This window comes from Camelina sativa, chromosome 6 (assembly GCF_000633955.1).
Source record: "Camelina sativa cultivar DH55 chromosome 6, Cs, whole genome shotgun sequence".
NCBI lineage: Eukaryota > Viridiplantae > Streptophyta > Magnoliopsida > Brassicales > Brassicaceae > Camelina > Camelina sativa.
This window is the reverse complement of record NC_025690.1, coordinates 19587098-19603406: the sequence shown is the minus strand read 5'-3', so window position 1 is coordinate 19603406 and position 16309 is coordinate 19587098. Positions and strand designations below refer to the sequence as shown.

The following is a 16309-nucleotide window of genomic DNA, read 5'->3' as shown; positions in this document are numbered from 1 at the left end:
AAAGTGTAGGAAGAAGCGTTAAAATTCAAAAAGAGAAAAAAGGAGGAGCGGCTCTTCAAATAATTTCAAATCTCACATATCCCACTCCACCCCCGCTCTCTCTCAGATTCCGTCGCCGGTGAGATAAGAGAAGAGAGAGAGAGAGAGAGAGAGAGAACTACAAATAGCGAATAAAAATTTCGGATCTAAGTAGAAGAAGGTATAATTGGACATTTGAAATCAGTATCTCTGGATTCGCCGTCGGTTCGTCGCTTCAAGATGTCTAGCCGCCACGACAAAGAGAAAGGCGTTAATGTTCAAGTTCTCCTTAGATGCAGGTTAAAATCAATTTCTCTTAATTTCAATTTTAGGGTTTTGGGTTCAATTTTGGGGTCTATTCCCACCTTTTTTGTATGTTCCAATTGATTTAGGTTTTGGTGGTTTCGNTTTTTTTTTTCTTTAAGCGGGGTCAGTTGGGCTATAATGGGCCGAGATATAAAACATGGACTTTAAGGGAGGGACACGTGAATCGTCGGCACGTTGAAGAAGGGAAGGGTAATATGGTAAAACTGTAGGAAGAAGCGTTAAAAATTCAAAAAGAGAAAAAAAGGAGGAGCGGCTCTTCAAATAATTTCAAATCTCACATATCCAGTCCAGTCCACCCCGCTCTCTCTCAGATTCCGTCGCCGGTGAGATAAGAGAAGAGAGAGAGAGAGAGAGAGAGAGATTCAAATAGCGAAAAAAATTTCGGATCTTGGGTTAGCAGTAAGTATAAGAAGGTATAATTGGATATTTGAAATCAGTATCTCTGGATTCGCCGTCGGTTCGTCGCTTCAAGATGTCTAGCCGCCACGACAAAGAGAAAGGCGTTAATGTTCAAGTCCTCCTTAGATGCAGGTCCAAATCAATTTCTCTTAATTTTAATTTTAGGGTTTTGGGTTCAATTTTGGGGTATATTCCCACTTTTTGTATGTTCAAATTGAATTTAGGTTTTGGTTTCGCTACTTTAATTTTGACAGGCCATTTAGTGATGATGAATTGAGGAACAATGCTCCTCAGGTTCTCACTTGTAATGATTTGCAAAGAGAAGTTGCTGTTTCCCAAAACATCGCTGGGAAGCACATTGATAGGGTTTTCACTTTTGATAAGGTATTTAAAAAATTAGTTTGCCTCTGCTCCCTCTATTGGGGGCTTTGTTTCTTTCGGATGTGGGCATGGGATCTAGACCATCGGATATGCTAAATGTGTGCGTTTATATGTTAAACACAGGTGTTTGGACCATCAGCACAACAGAAGGATTTGTACGATCAGGCAGTTATTCCAATTGTGAACGAAGTACTTGAAGGTTTTAATTGTACAATATTTGCATATGGCCAGACTGGTACAGGGAAAACATATACTATGGAAGGAGAATGTAGAAGGTCAAAGGTCTGTTATTTTGTTTGTTGCTGTGTGTTTTTTTTTTTTTAAGGTTTCATGTTCTAAGCTGTTTACTTCTGTTTTAACTGGGACAGAGCGCACCTAGTGGAGGTCTTCCGGCAGAAGCAGGTGTTATACCTAGAGCTGTAAAACAAATCTTTGATACGCTTGAGGGTCAGCAAGCTGAGTACAGTGTTAAAGTCACGTTTTTAGAACTCTACAATGAAGAGATTACTGATTTGCTTGCTCCTGAGGATCTATCTAAAGTTGCTTCTGAAGATAAACAAAAGAAGCCGTTACCTCTGATGGAAGACGGCAAAGGTGGTGTTCTTGTTAGAGGATTGGAAGAGGAAATTGTGACAAGTGCCAATGAAATCTTTACTTTGCTCGAGAGAGGTTCTTCTAAACGACGGACTGCTGAAACATTCTTGAATAAACAATCAAGGTAATGCATTTTGATGTTTGTGTTCTTTGCTCATTAATGTCCAAGATGTCAGCTACTTGATAAAAATCCTTCACTTGCAGTCGATCACATTCGCTCTTCTCAATAACAATTCATATTAAGGAAGCTACTCCAGAAGGTGAAGAACTAATCAAGTGTGGCAAGCTGAACTTGGTTGACTTGGCAGGATCAGAAAATATTTCACGTTCTGGTGCTAGGGATGTAAGTAATTTCTCACTGTTCAATCAAGTTTGGAGTGTCTTTCCTCTCATCTTCTAGATTTCATGTCTGGTCATGTGCGAGATATAATCAATAGCATTTCTCTTTCTAGGGCCGGGCTCGAGAAGCTGGTGAAATAAACAAAAGTCTTCTTACATTAGGACGAGTGATCAGTGCTTTGGTTGAACATCTTGGACACGTTCCTTACAGGTTAAACTTCTATTTTTTTTTCGGTTTTCTTTTCTTTACGTTTGGGATCACATAGCAGTGTTTCAAGTTATGCTGAATCCTATAATTGTTTACTGCAATGAAATTTAGGGATAGTAAGCTCACCCGTTTACTGCGTGATTCACTTGGTGGGAGAACAAAGACATGTATCATAGCAACAGTTTCACCTGCCGTTCATTGTCTGGAGGAGACCCTAAGTACTCTAGATTATGCACACAGGGCTAAGAATATTAGAAACAAGCCGGAGGTATTAATCTATCAATTATGTTTATTCTTTCATTCATAAATTTTAAGCCTCTATTTCATTTTTCTTATTCCCATTCAGGTCAATTATTGAAAAGTTGTAATTCATTTGCGTACTCTTGTACATTTCGTTTTGGCAGGTCAACCAGAAAATGATGAAATCTACTTTGATAAAGGACCTTTATGGTGAAATAGAACGACTTAAGGCCGGTAAGTGGCATTCTCATTGTAGCTGTGGATAGAATAATTGTGAAGGGGATGGAGTACTTATATCTAGTTCAACAAATTTACTTGCTACAAAAAGTCTTCTGGTTTGGCTCCTCTGCTTGTCTTTTACTCATATGTTTTTCTTTGCTTGTTTATTTAGAGGTATATGCTTCTCGTGAGAAAAATGGTGTTTATATGCCAAAAGAGAGATACTATCAAGAGGAGAGTGAAAAAAAGGTATTGGGTTCTTGCGCACAATTGTTTCTCAAAGCAGATTTCATTAGTTGAAGAAACAAAATGATCATTTGACCTTAGAGGACATGGTAATGTCTAATTGCCTCTTAGTTTTTCTACTAATATAATACTTTTTAAACTCTATTTTGTAGGCAATGGCTGAGCAGATTGAACAGATGGGTGGTCAGATAGAGAATTATCAAAAAGTTAGTTCGTCTTACTCTGTCAATGATTTTTGTTGGTGTCAGAACATGTGAACAAATTAATTTACATTTTTTTGTGACCAGAAACTTGAGGAGTTGCAAGATAAGTATTCCGGTCAAGTGCGGGACTGCTCTGATCTGACTAGCAAGCTTGATACCACTGAGGTATTTGTTATTTTGTTTGGATTTACTTTTGTGCTATATAACTATATCAATATGCTGAGACTTCTTCAACTGTGTTATCTAGAAAAACTTGAGCCAAACATGCAAAGTGCTTGCTTCCACAAACGAGGAATTGAAGAAATCTCAATATGCCATGAAGGAGAAAGATTTCATCATTTCAGAGCAGAAAAAAGCTGGTATTTTCTTTTAACATTTTCTCTTATCAAATGCTTGAACATTCTTCTAACATATTGCTTTTTGTCAGAGAATGTACTGGTTCAACAAGCTTGCATTTTGCAATCCAACTTAGAGAAAGCTACTAGAGACAATGCTTCATTACACCAGAAAATTGGTATGGGTACTTACTATTTGTGGCTGTCTCTTCATTTGCAATTTCGTAAATGTGATCTTGATTTGCTGCTTTGCAGGAAGAGAGGACAAGCTCAGTGCGGACAATAAAAAAGTGGTCGACAGTTATCAAACAGAACTTTCTGAACAAATTGGAAATTTGTTCAATAGGGTTGCTTCTTGTTTGTCTCAGCAAAATGCACACCTTCAGGGTGTTAACAAATTGTCCCAGTCTCGCTTAGAGGCACACAACAAGGTATCAAACTGATATGTTCTTTTGGTTTTATATCAATCTTGAGTTATGTCTTGTAAAAACTGTTTTTTTTTTAAATTATGCTAGAGCCTAGAAGTATATAATAATCTAACACTATCTGCAAATTTGTTTGTCTAGGCCATTTTAGAAATGAAAAAGAAGGTTAGAGCTTCAAAGGATTTATATAGTTCCCACTTGGAGGAAGTGCAGAATGTAGTTCGGTTGCACAAGGCAAACTCGAATGCTTGTCTTGAGGAAGTTTCAGCATTGACGACTTCAAGTGCATGTTCCATAGATGAGGTACGCCTTTAGTTGATGTCCTTTTCTTTTAGTAACTTTTGGAGTGTCTTTAAAGTAGTTATATCTTGTCGATTTTCAGTTCCTTGCTTCAGGAGATGAGACAACATCATCGTTATTTGATGAACTTCAGAGTGCTCTCTCGTCCCATCAGGGAGAAATGGCTCTCTTTGCAAGGGAACTGAGACAGGTCAGTGCACTGAAATATAAGATTATGTAGGTAATTTATATATTGGCCTTGGCTATCTACAAGAGTTGTTTACTGATTGTTTTTCTCCATTTTTCTTAATTTGCAGAGGTTCCACACAACAATGGAACAAACACAGGAGATGTTTGAATACACAAGTACGTTCTTTCAGAAGCTTATGACAGAGTCTAAAAATGCTGAGAGTCGTGCTGCAGAAGCGAATGATAGTCAAATAAACAGCATTATCGATTTTCAGAAGACTTACGAGGTCATGATACTACATCTCTTCACGTCTCCTGCCAAACATCTTTGCTTGATCCCATCTATAACTGATAAATGTTGTGCAGGCTGAATCAAAATCTGATACAGAGAAACTTATAGCGGATTTGACTAACCTAGTTTCAAGTCACATTCGTCGCCAACATGAATTGGTTTGTTGCTTCTTCTGTCATTTGTTTCGTTCTCTCTTCCACTTTTTTGTTACTTGAAACTGTGTTATTTTTCCTGGCAGGTGGATTCAAGACTCCAGAACTTTAAAGATGCCGTCTCTTCCAACAAAACTTTCTTGGATGAACACGTCTCTGCTGTTAATAATCTGGCTAATGACGCAAAAAGAAAATGGGAGACATTCTCCATGCAAGCTGAGAATGAAGCCAGAGAAGGTGCTGATTTCTCGGCTGCAAAACATTGTCGAATGGAGTTACTGCTTCAGCAATCGTAAGTTCCTTACTACGTTTTGCAATTTCTTTGACTTACAGTTTTTCAGTTATGCATCTAAACCTTGCTGGATCTTTCTATGCGTTAGTGTGGGCCATGCGGAATCAGCTTTTAAACACTGCAAGAGAACTCATGAATCTCTAAAGGAGATGAACAGTAAACAAGTCGCAGATGTCTCTTCATTTGTTAGGTAAGTGGTTTAAGTTTTGAAGATACATATCTGAAATTCTGACCTCGTCATACCCTGTCGAAAATTCACTTCATCTACATTTATGAATTCTCTTATCAATGCATAAACTTCAATATACTTGTTTGGTTTAGGTCTGCTTGTAATAATAATGAGCAGCACGATGCCGAAGTAGATTCCGCAAGGACTGCGGCTGAAAAAGATGCAAGACAGAAAAGCGATGAGATCATCCAGCAAATTGACCGTGAGTATTCTTTCTTGCCCATGACTGTTTGTTTCTTTTGTCCATTTGAATAAGTGCATCTACTTAGGCCTGGCATGATCATTACTTTCCCAACCATGAACTGATGATGGTATCCTTATAATCTTTCAGGCATGTCAGAGGACGAAAAAGTATCTGTATCACAAGTATTGGAAAACGTCAGGTCGCATGAAAAATCTCTCCAAAGTTTCCAAGAGGATCAGTGTTGCCAAGCCAGATGCATTGAGGATAAAGCTCAAGAAACTTTCCAACAAAAATACATGGTAAGTTGTTGTTCCTCACAGCTTAATAATAACATACTTTTTCACTCTTAGAAGAGCATTGACCCCAAGCTCTCTTTTGGTGAACCGCAGGAATATGAGCCAACAGGGACAACTCCAATGAGGAGTGAACCAGAGGTCCCAACCAAAGCCACCATTGAATCACTACGAGCCATGCCAATTGAGACATTGCTTGAAGAATTCCGTGAAAACAACTCGTATGAATCCTTTGCGACCAAGGAATCGAAACCACAACAGCTAACACGGTCGCCTCTCTCACAGGTCAACTAGGGAACCACCTCTGTTCCATAACATGCTCTTCTGTATTCGAAAACCTCAAACCAGTGTATGTGTCTGTCTGTAATACTATTATCTGTGTACACATTTGTGGAAGTGTGGGATCAATGAATGAAGAGTCAGATGCTTCTGACACATTTTTCTAGGTTCGAAGTGTTGAAAATAATCCCTTACTTTGGATTATACTTTGTTCGCTTACATTGAAATTGTAATGTATGACTTCTTGTTTCAGAGAGGGTTGTTCTAAAATATCAACATAATGCGAATCTTGGATCCTTTTTGCTCATGATGTGCATGCATATACCACTTGATCACTTTCTATATATGACTCAACCATGAAGATGCTTTCAAATCCCAACAATGAACATTTTTAAGTGGGAAGTCAAGTAGCATTTGTGAAATCGTAGTCACCGTGCCACTCAGAAGATTCATCTTTCTCACTTCCCATGAGAATTTCTAAATATCATGAGCATGAGAGATTCTCATAGAATCCTCTTTTACCATTTTAAAAGAACAATTATGAACATCTTTTTGTTCGTGCTCACTTACCAAAGCTTTACAACTCAGCAACTGTTCACTTGGGATTTTAATGCAATCTCATTTGTGTATATATATAAAGCTTTAAGAGGACATGTTATGACACTGGTAGTGCCAAATATGGTTTCTATATCAAGCTTTTGGGTATTAGGTCATTCATTATAGAAAGTGGGAACATCAATAAAAGTGGAATTTTCTTTTATGAATTTCTTCTCATTCTTTGTTTCTTCAATGAAATGTATGTATGGTAACGATTAGTTAAGTATGGTGATAGTCCCTGCAGGTTCATATACACAAAAGATGCAAGCAAAAGTGTTGTAGGTGTAATTGATGTTTCAAAATTATAGCAATCGAATCATCATAACCAGCAAAAAGGTTGTGGAAACATTACTAGTTTTTTCTTCTTTTTTTTGGCAAACCGGAATTGTTAAAGAAAAATAAGAGATATTCGGACTTTGAAGCATACCGGAAAATTAGGTTTATATGTGAAACTAAGTGCATAGATGAAAGCCTGAAAATATAAACTTAAACTGCGGGACTGCGGGAAGACTCTTTGCTTCACTTTTTGGCATTATGATGATGTGACGGCAAATTGCTCGAATACAACCGGACATATAACATAAGATTCGTTATGTCTCGAGCATTGTCTCTGAAGGTTCCGGTTAAACCATTTCTTGACTAGATCGATTACTTATTGAAAAAAAGAAAAAAAAAATGAATTTTAAAGAATTTTTTTATCATCAGGCTTCACACCATATATCAAAGAGGATAATTAGGTGTGATTAAATTATATATTAGAATATTTTGAAGAAGGTTTTTTTTTTCGTTTATAAACCATAGAACCGTCCTACATATACTGTTTCTTTACTTTAACAAAAAAAAATATATATACTTGTTTCTTTACTATGATCAATTACGTAAGATAAAATAGTAAAAATGATTATATATGTATAATTAATGGTTTCCTGTAACCGACAATATTCTTTTTAAGTATTAAAAAAAAGAACTAAAATAATGGTTTCATCCTATGTTGCATGGAAACTCTTTTTGAAGTGCGTTTCCCATTTCCGAAACGTTTCAGAAACAGAAACTCATAGAAACTCAGAAACAAGTCACAGAAACACGATTCCTAAAAATCTCTGTTTGGAAACACGATGGAAACTCTGTTTCTGTTTTGGAAACGCGACGGAAACTGTTTTTATAATTTCAAAATTTAATAAATAAATAATTTTGAAATATAAGAATTCATGATACATATAATAATTAAAAATATAATCTTATTAGTAGATTAAAAGTTAAAATCCTTAAATGTATGGCGATGCTGGTCAAAAAAATTGATTTTGAATGTTTTTTTTTATAGTTTTACTTTTAATTAAATTATTTAATATTTTTGTTTTGAATTTGTGTTGTTTCAGATTTGTTTTTAATATTGTTTTTATGTTTGGGGATTTATTATATCTAGATATATACATATATATATATCTATCCATATATATACATATATATATATATATGTTTCCTATACGTTTCCATTACTAAATTTTCCAAAAAAATCGTTTCCGTTTCTGAAACGTTTCGTTTTCACGTATCCGTTTCTGTTTCCATGCAACCTAGGTACTTCCATCTATTTTGGTTTTTTTAACTGACAAACAAAATTGATAGAACATATTAGTTTTGTTGAGATAGGTGTATTTTTCACTAAGTTGAGCATTGAAATCGGAAAATATCGATTTTTGAGTATTGAGTAAAACCGCAATTTCAAAACCGAAAAAAATGAGGCATTAGTGTGGTTGTCTTCCAAAACACTTTTGGTGCTCAAGCAAACCACTATATATATATATATATATATAGATAGATATAATCAGTTAGTTATATGGTGGATAATTATCTCCTAGTTGTGCGGTCATTCATACGAAAAGATAATTACCATGCATAAGCGATAATTACATAATTTGCTGTCCAAAAAAAGGTATAATTTTCTGCTCCACTAGATATGATCCCATCAGCTGATATCATTTGGGTCTTTCTTATAGAAATAATTCGTTGTTGACAAAAAAATTAAAATTATCTAAAATAACCACGTTACATAAACGATATTATAATTGACTTATTAGTATATAAGTATATTATGTTGTATTAAGTATAGTTGACTCTCCTTTATATCCTTATACACTTGTGCTAGATTAAGATCCGTGCTAGAGCACGGGTTAAAATTTATTTTATTTATATTGTAATTTTTATATAAAATATAATTTATGTGATTGTTTTTAACAGTTTTTTTGGATAAAACATTATGCAATAAAATCATATGCTAAATATGATTGATTGAAAAAGACATATATTTTGTAAGTTTTATATTGTTAATGATTCTAGATAGGTACCTGCTATAACACTGGTTAAATTTTATTTTATACAAATTTTTGTATATTTTCTATTTTAAAATAAAATTTTAATATATGTTGTATTAGTTTATGTATGTGAATTTATTTCAACAATGTATATTCTACATCATGACTTGAATGTCATTATAAGATATAATTTTGTAAATTTAGTTTTTAAATAGCGAGTTATTATTATATTATGAGTAATTTAATATATTGTCATACTTTTTGTTTTAATATACTTGGTTTCTTAAAATTCTTTCATATTATAGTGATATATCAATTTACAGTGTTTATAGTTTCTAACTTTTATATCGAGTTTCAATATTTTAAAACTATTTCAAAATAAATTATTTAAAGTTTATTATCTTATATAAAATTATAAAATTAAACAAAAAAGTATGAAATTGAATTTAAATATTCAAATTTTGACCTGTCACTCAGTAAAATTTTTTAATTCAATAGATATTATTTTTAAAAAATAATATTACTAAAACTTGAATATTTAATAGATTGAACCATTTATATTTGTTTTTAAAAGTTCAACTTATGGTATATCCAGATATTAAATTATTTTTTAATTATAATAAATAATATGATAATTTATTTGTTTTCACAAAATAGACTCATATATAAAAATGAGAGGTGAAGTATAATGATAATTAACAAATTAATATGTCAAGTTACATATCAAAAGATTTAATTTGATGAATAATTTAATAAAGGAAATTAATATGGTAAGTTAGATGATGTCAAATGATTCTTTAAAATATTCTTTTTAAGATTTTTAGAAACAATGTGCTCTAGTAATAAAATTTTCCGAAATAAATTAAGGTTGTACCCACTATTTAACTTGTAACCAATTAATCTACAAATTAATCTATAACCTATTTGTAACCAACTTATTAAAATTATATAGTCTACAAAACAATGTTGTGTACTTCCTTTTTATTATATAGGGTATAGAGTATAAATACTCCTTGTATGGTGACTTAGCTCATCAATGAGAAAGATCCCTTTTACATCAAAGTTGATAATTATAAAGTTTTCTCATTAAAAATAATTCAATCCTAATAAATAAACTTTTGTTAGATTTTTTGGTTTGCTTAAAATATACAAGCTATCACTTGAGCAACAAATCTCAAAGAAGTTATGCATGGAAACCTAATCAGTTCATACATGTTTCAATAACAAACTTTGATTAAAACATCCATTGAATTGAATTATGGGCAATTTTTTTCTGAAACTAAAATTTTTGGACAGTCACACACTAGAAAGCCCTAGATATAAGGAATAAAACTGTCGACCAAAAAAACTTCAATTTGGATAAAATAGAAAAATATTAAAATATCAGAATTCAACCTGGATGTAAATTTCTCTAATAATAGTCGGAGTAAAAATCTCTAGATCGGATTAACATTATCCTAAAAATTATCTACTTGGTTATCTTCCTCCTCATACTTCGTCTCTATATAAACATTATGCAACAAACTACTTTGGCACTATCACATTCTCTCCTTCTTCACGTTAATACATGAACGCCCACACACACACACACACGCAAACAAAAAAAAACCACTCAGATCTTTAGTCTTTTAGATCAATGGGTGTTTCCAATATTGTTTTTGTCTTGTTATTGCTTGTATTAATCAATTTAAGCAATAATAACATCAAACGAATTGACGCATTTCATCAGATTTACGAAGAACTGCAATCTGAATCAGTCAAGTCAGTAAATCATCTCCATAGACCTGGTTTTCACTTTCAACCTCCAAAGAATTGGATTAACGGTACACTCATCTCTCTCCCTCTTTTTCAAATATAATTTGGTTAGACATATTTGTTTCTAATTGAGTGTTTAGATTTTGGTTTTGATGTTTCGTTTTTCATTTTCTGTTAATGTTTAAAAGTTTCTGAAATGAGAGTTGATTCCACTACAACTGCTTCCTAGATCTAAAAACAAGAAGAAAAAAAAAAAAATCATCCGTTCCTTTATTAATCTCACGTATGATATGACTACGTACGTCATTCCCTAAAAAAATATGAGGGAAAATAATTATTTGCATGGGATATTTATGTGTGTGCTCGTGAAAATAAAATAATTTTGGTATATAGAGTATTAAAGTTATACTACAGAAATTCACATTTTCATTATTATTAAACCCAGCATATATATAATGTGAGAACACAGCTATGTTTTTTTTTTGTTTGGTGTTTGTGGCCACATATAGCTTGCTATAATATATATTTTCCAAAAGGGAATTTTCGTCAATCTCCGTCTTTATTAAGAATTTAAGATCAAAATCCTTGTATTTTTATAAAGATTTTTCTATATAGAGATCCCATTTTATCCTTAACTACATCAAAATCCCATATTCATCGCTTCAGGGATATGTATATCTTACGAGTTTTTAAGACTTCAAATATATGTATCGGGAAACAATTTTGTTACACCTCAACGGCTTAACCTTTCTTCTATTCACAGTTTCTTAATTTCATCTTCAAATTGTTATACTAAAATACTTTAACATGATATTCTTTTTTCGTATTCTCGAATGCTGGTATCTTATCCTATTTTGATCGAAACCAAATTATACTAATCTCGTTTTTTTCTTGTTTTCATTCATTTCCATGTGGCATTCTCGACAATCCTCATAGACCCAAATGGTGAGTTTATCAGTAAATACTTTTTTAATTCTACACATACATGATGATACACATCGTAATTGTAATATACGAGATAAACTAATTTGAGGTTTTGGGAACAGGTCCAGTATACTACAAAGGTTTGTACCATCTCTTCTACCAATGTAACACCAAAGGTGCAGTTTGGGGTAATATTATATGGGCACATTCGGTTTCTAAAGACTTGGTTAATTGGGAGGCTCTTGAACCGGCCATTCATCCCTCCAAATGGTTCGACATAGGAGGTACATGGTCCGGTTCAATCACAATCGTACCGGGAAAAGGACCCATCATCCTCTATACCGGTGTTAACAAGAACCAAACTCAGATGCAAAACTACGCTATCCCGGAGGACCCATCAGACCCATACCTAAGGAAATGGATTAAACCGGATGATAACCCGATCGCCATGCCAGACTATACCATGAACGGTTCAGCATTCCGTGACCCAACCACGGCTTGGTTCTCCAAAGACGGGCATTGGAGAACCGTCGTGGGCTCAAGAAGAAAACATAGAGGAATAGCTTATATCTATAGAAGCCGAGATTTCAAGCATTGGGTCAAAGCTAAGCATCCTATTCACTCCAAACAATCAACCGGTATGTGGGAATGTCCTGATTTCTTCCCGGTTTCCATAACCGATTTCGAAAACGGTTTAGACTTGGATTACACCGGTGCAAACACTAAGCATGTGTTAAAGGTTAGCTTGGACATAACCCGCTACGAGTATTACACGCTTGGTAAATACGATCTTAAGGAAGACCGGTACATACCAGACGGTAATACTCCTGATGGTTGGGACGGTTTAAGATTCGATTACGGTAATTTCTACGCATCTAAGACGTTCTTTGACTACAAAAAGAACAGAAGAGTCTTGTGGGGTTGGGCTAATGAATCAGACACCGTCCAAGATGATATTATGAAGGGTTGGGCTGGTATTCAGGTATCTATAATTAATTAATTAAACTAATTATACTTTTATGTTATATATTCAAAATTTAATGTTAATAACTAATTTCTATAACGAAATGATATATAGTTAATTCCAAGAACGGTGCTTCTTGACTCAAACAAGAAGCAATTAGTGTTTTGGCCTGTTGAAGAGATAGAATCATTGAGAGGTCATTACATTCGAATGAACAACCATAACATCAAGATGGGTCAACGAATAGAAGTCAAAGGGATCACTCCTGCTCAGGCTGATGTGGAAGTGACCTTCTACGTTGGAAGTCTAGAGAAAGCTGAGACATTTGACCCGAGTTTCATGCTCAAACCGTTTGAGTTGTGTAAGATAAAAGGCTCAAACGTGACAGGTGGTGTAGGACCTTTTGGTCTGATCACATTAGCAACTCCTGATTTGGAAGAGTACACTCCTGTCTTCTTTAGGGTCTTCAAAGACACTTCAACTCATAAGCCTAAAGTTCTCATGTGCTCCGATGCTAGACCGTACGTTTCCATGCATGATCTCTCTCTATATATGTTTAATCTACTAATATTAAATATGCTTTTCATTTGACCAATGAAACATTTTCTTCCTTTATAGTTCGTCGTTAAAGCAGGACCAGGGTCCGCTCGCAAAGGATAGGATGTATAAACCATCGTTTGCTGGTTTCGTTGATGTTGACATGGCTGATGGAAGGATTTCACTTAGGAGTTTGGTACGTATAAATTTGAGAATCTTTTGTATTTTTGCTTGTTTATGTTATACAATACAATGTGACATAAATGAATTTTGATTTACAGATATATTGATCATTCGGTAGTAGAGAGCGTTGGAGCACTAGGCTTGTTTATGTTATACTATATAATGTGACATAAAATGGAATTTAATTGTTACAGATTGATCATTCGGTAGTAGAGAGCTTTGGCGCTCTAGGAAAGACGGTGATAACGTCAAGAGTGTATCCAGTGAAAGCAGTACAAGAGAATGCACATTTGTATGTGTTTAACAATGGAACTCAGAGTGTGACCATAGAGAGTCTCAATGCTTGGAACATGCAACGTCCTCTGCAGATGAATTAATGATGGAGATCTTTAATTTAGCTCTCCTCTCTATAATTTAGCTAGATACTGTGACATTAGGAGAAAAAAAACATTGGGATTTTATGTTTTTATGATTGATCGTCTGCGCATGTTCATACTTTTACGTATGGAATCTTGTACTTTTAATGTCTTTAATAATATATCTCAATAAAATAATTTCAGAAAAATAATAGGAGAAAAAAAGAAATAACTTTGCGTTTTTTTTGTTTTTCCAATATTTTTTATAGAAAAAAAGTAAAATATTGCTTTTTCTAAAACAATAAGCTTATAATTTTGTTAAAAAGGATATATAAAATAAGTAAAAGGGATATAAAAAAAAGATTAAGTAAAAAAGGAAAATTACAGGCCAAAACCAAATCGTTATAGGAATCTAAACGATATCAATTATTTCTATAAATACAAAGTATTGGGTTTCGATCTCTCACAAACACACACAAAAGTTTTACATCAATCAAGGAGAACACAATGTCTGTAGCACAAATCTTCGAGAGAGTTGACAAGAACAAGGACGGGAAAATATCATGGGATGAATTCGCCGAGGCTATTCGCGTTTTCTCTCCAGAAATAACGTCCGAAGAAATTGATAAGATGTTCAGAGTGCTTGACACTGACGGTGACAACCAAATTGACGAGGTGGAGTTTGCTTCCTGCTTGATGCTTAACGGGGAAGGAGAAGAGGACGATGAAGAAGTTCATCTGAGAGAAGCTTTCGATTTGTATGATAAGGATCGTGATGGAAAGATATCAGCAAGTGAGATTCATATGGTATTGAAGGGTCTTGGAGAGAAGAAAACAATGGAGGAATGCGTTGCAATGGTTCGAGCCGTTGATAAAAATGGCGATGGTTTTGTGGACTTTGAAGAGTTTAAGATTATGATGACTTCTAACAACAAGTCGCTCTGATCTTCTTCTTTTAATATCTTAATGTTCTTTTTTTGGGTTTGTTTTGTTTTAAGTTTTTGATTTTGGTTTGATGATCTTTTACCAATTGTCGAATGATTTTGTTTGGATTTATCTCTATCTTTTTTTAACAAAAATAAGATTTTCTTAGATATGATTTTGTTTCGATTAATTTAATATTTTCTTTTCAAAAAAAATTATAACATCAAAAACGCTGTGTTAAAGCAAGACAAGGATAGTAATTTATAAACCAACGTTCGCTGGGATGTTGATACAGCTGAAAGAAGCATCTCTCTAAGGAGTTTGGTACTTGCCTTATATTATATGAGAACTTTGATATATTTGCGTTGTTTACGTTATTATAACACATGCATAAACAAGCTCTCTACTACAGACAGAATGATTAAATCGTTGGTCATGTGTTTTAGTGTTTAAGAATGATACACAGACTGTGACCATAGAGAATCTCTCAATGCTTGGAACATGCAACGTCCTTTGCAGATGAGTGATAGGGCTCCTTCTTAATTATAGTTCTTCTCTCTATTTATTTCGTCTATTGATCCTCATCAAGTTATTGAGAGTTTTTTATTGGTGTGTTTACGAACTATTTGTTTGTTAATTATGTATTGGAATATTGGTTTGGTTAAACTTAAAATCCTTAATGCGCTGAAGAGAATTATACTTGAGAGTTGAGATGGCAGAACTACCAACTTTAAAGAAACCTAGCGGAGATTTTAGAATTTACCAAAACCAAAAAACCAATAACAAGATTTACTAATAATAATAAGAATCAAAATTCACTGAAACAATGTTTGTCTCAGAACAATAGAGATGTGTTTTTCTCAAGGGTAACACAAAAATATGACATAAAAAACAAAACAAAAAAAAAGAGATTGGCGAAAACAGATCACTTGATCTTCTTCTTAGGCCTCAACTGGTTACTGTGGCCACACTTCTTCTTCCTGCAGTTCACAGCCCTTGGGTGAAGACGAGCATAACACCTAATAAACCAACAAGTCAACTCAAAACATGAGACACAATCTTCACACAAAGACACTGATCTTAGTTAAGACAAAACAAGTTAAGCTTTCATGTTACATTCAAAATAGCAACATCCCACAGAACACAATTCAGGTTCACGCTCTCAAGATACTATAACAGCAACGTTTGATACGAGGACTCAACAAAATATGACAGACTACCTGGTTCAGCTAAGTTACCCCAGGATCACTATCAAACATTGCACAATCAGAACAAGAAAGCAAACGATAGATTATAAATATAAAAAGAAGCTTACTTGCGACAGATCATCTTGTCTTGATTATACTTACGAGCCAAAGCCATCAAAGAAGGCTCAATGATACCTCCCCTCAGCCTCAGAACAAGATGCAGAGTCGACTCTGTTTACCAAAAAAACAAACCAAAACCATAAATTGAAAATCAACAAAACACTTATAGCTAAACTAATTACATTTTCACAGAGAATACAAACCTTTCTGAATGTTGTAGTCAGCCAAGGTGCGACCATCTTCAAGCTGTTTCCCGGCGAAGATCAACCTCTGCTGGTCCGGAGGGATTCCTGAAAACAGATGAAAAACACTATTCAATAAGAAGGGATC

General features: G+C 34.1%; 4 protein-coding genes across 6 annotated transcripts in view; 3 read left to right on the top strand and 1 right to left on the bottom strand.

Moving 5' to 3' along the window:
• On the top strand, window positions 41–6375 carry LOC104792391 (kinesin-like protein KIN-5C). Of its 2 annotated transcripts, none has more exons than XM_010518528.2 (23): window positions 41–317; window positions 999–1128; window positions 1249–1407; window positions 1494–1843; window positions 1924–2062; window positions 2172–2269; window positions 2378–2534; window positions 2671–2740; window positions 2898–2974; window positions 3124–3177; window positions 3259–3339; window positions 3422–3533; window positions 3602–3688; window positions 3765–3940; window positions 4076–4237; window positions 4317–4424; window positions 4531–4689; window positions 4769–4852; window positions 4933–5138; window positions 5227–5328; window positions 5460–5569; window positions 5699–5850; window positions 5941–6375. In XM_010518528.2, the coding sequence occupies exons 1-23, from the start codon at window positions 259–261 to the stop codon at window positions 6136–6138; spliced, it is 3030 nt and encodes a 1009-aa protein (XP_010516830.1). In that variant the 5' UTR covers window positions 41–258; the 3' UTR covers window positions 6139–6375. The 2 variants fall into 2 exon arrangements, with proteins under 2 accessions (XP_010516830.1, XP_010516828.1); XM_010518526.2 differs by lacking the exon at window positions 41–317 and adding an exon at window positions 605–876.
• Window positions 10552–13946, top strand: LOC104792390 (beta-fructofuranosidase, insoluble isoenzyme CWINV4-like). 2 transcript variants are annotated; one of them, XM_010518524.2, is made up of 6 exons: window positions 10552–10852; window positions 11721–11729; window positions 11831–12690; window positions 12787–13193; window positions 13291–13405; window positions 13587–13946. In XM_010518524.2, exons 1-6 carry the CDS (start codon window positions 10666–10668, stop codon window positions 13767–13769), a joined length of 1761 nt encoding a protein of 586 aa, XP_010516826.1. In that variant the 5' UTR covers window positions 10552–10665; the 3' UTR covers window positions 13770–13946. The 2 variants fall into 2 exon arrangements, with proteins under 2 accessions (XP_010516826.1, XP_010516827.1); XM_010518525.2 differs by lacking the exon at window positions 13587–13946 and adding an exon at window positions 13491–13560.
• Window positions 14232–14693, top strand: LOC104699262 (probable calcium-binding protein CML32). The gene has a single exon (XM_010414593.1). It carries the CDS (start codon window positions 14256–14258, stop codon window positions 14691–14693), a length of 438 nt encoding a protein of 145 aa, XP_010412895.1. The 5' UTR covers window positions 14232–14255.
• Window positions 15445–16309, bottom strand: part of LOC104792388 (ubiquitin-60S ribosomal protein L40) — a 1478-nt gene continuing 613 nt past the window's right edge. The window contains exons 2-4 of the mRNA XM_010518523.2: window positions 16183–16269; window positions 15988–16090; window positions 15445–15691 (exon numbers count right to left, since the gene is read on the bottom strand). Coding sequence (XP_010516825.1) covers window positions 15598–15691; window positions 15988–16090; window positions 16183–16269 — 284 coding nt within the window. The 3' untranslated portion in view covers window positions 15445–15597. The remainder of the gene's footprint in view (window positions 15692–15987; window positions 16091–16182; window positions 16270–16309) is intronic.

Coding starts and splice junctions, on each gene's coding strand:
- LOC104792391 (XM_010518528.2), top strand. CDS start 259: ATGTCTAGCCGCCACGACAAAGAGAAAGGCGTTAATGTTCAAGTTCTC. Junction 3,178..3,258: donor AGATAGAGAATTATCAAAAA/GTTAGTTCGTCT, acceptor TTTTGTGACCAG/AAACTTGAGGAGTTGCAAGA. Junction 3,534..3,601: donor TTCAGAGCAGAAAAAAGCTG/GTATTTTCTTTT, acceptor GCTTTTTGTCAG/AGAATGTACTGGTTCAACAA.
- LOC104792390 (XM_010518524.2), top strand. CDS start 10,666: ATGGGTGTTTCCAATATTGTTTTTGTCTTGTTATTGCTTGTATTAATC. Junction 12,691..12,786: donor AGGGTTGGGCTGGTATTCAG/GTATCTATAATT, acceptor AATGATATATAG/TTAATTCCAAGAACGGTGCT. Junction 13,194..13,290: donor ATGTGCTCCGATGCTAGACC/GTACGTTTCCAT, acceptor CTTCCTTTATAG/TTCGTCGTTAAAGCAGGACC.
- LOC104699262 (XM_010414593.1), top strand. CDS start 14,256: ATGTCTGTAGCACAAATCTTCGAGAGAGTTGACAAGAACAAGGACGGG.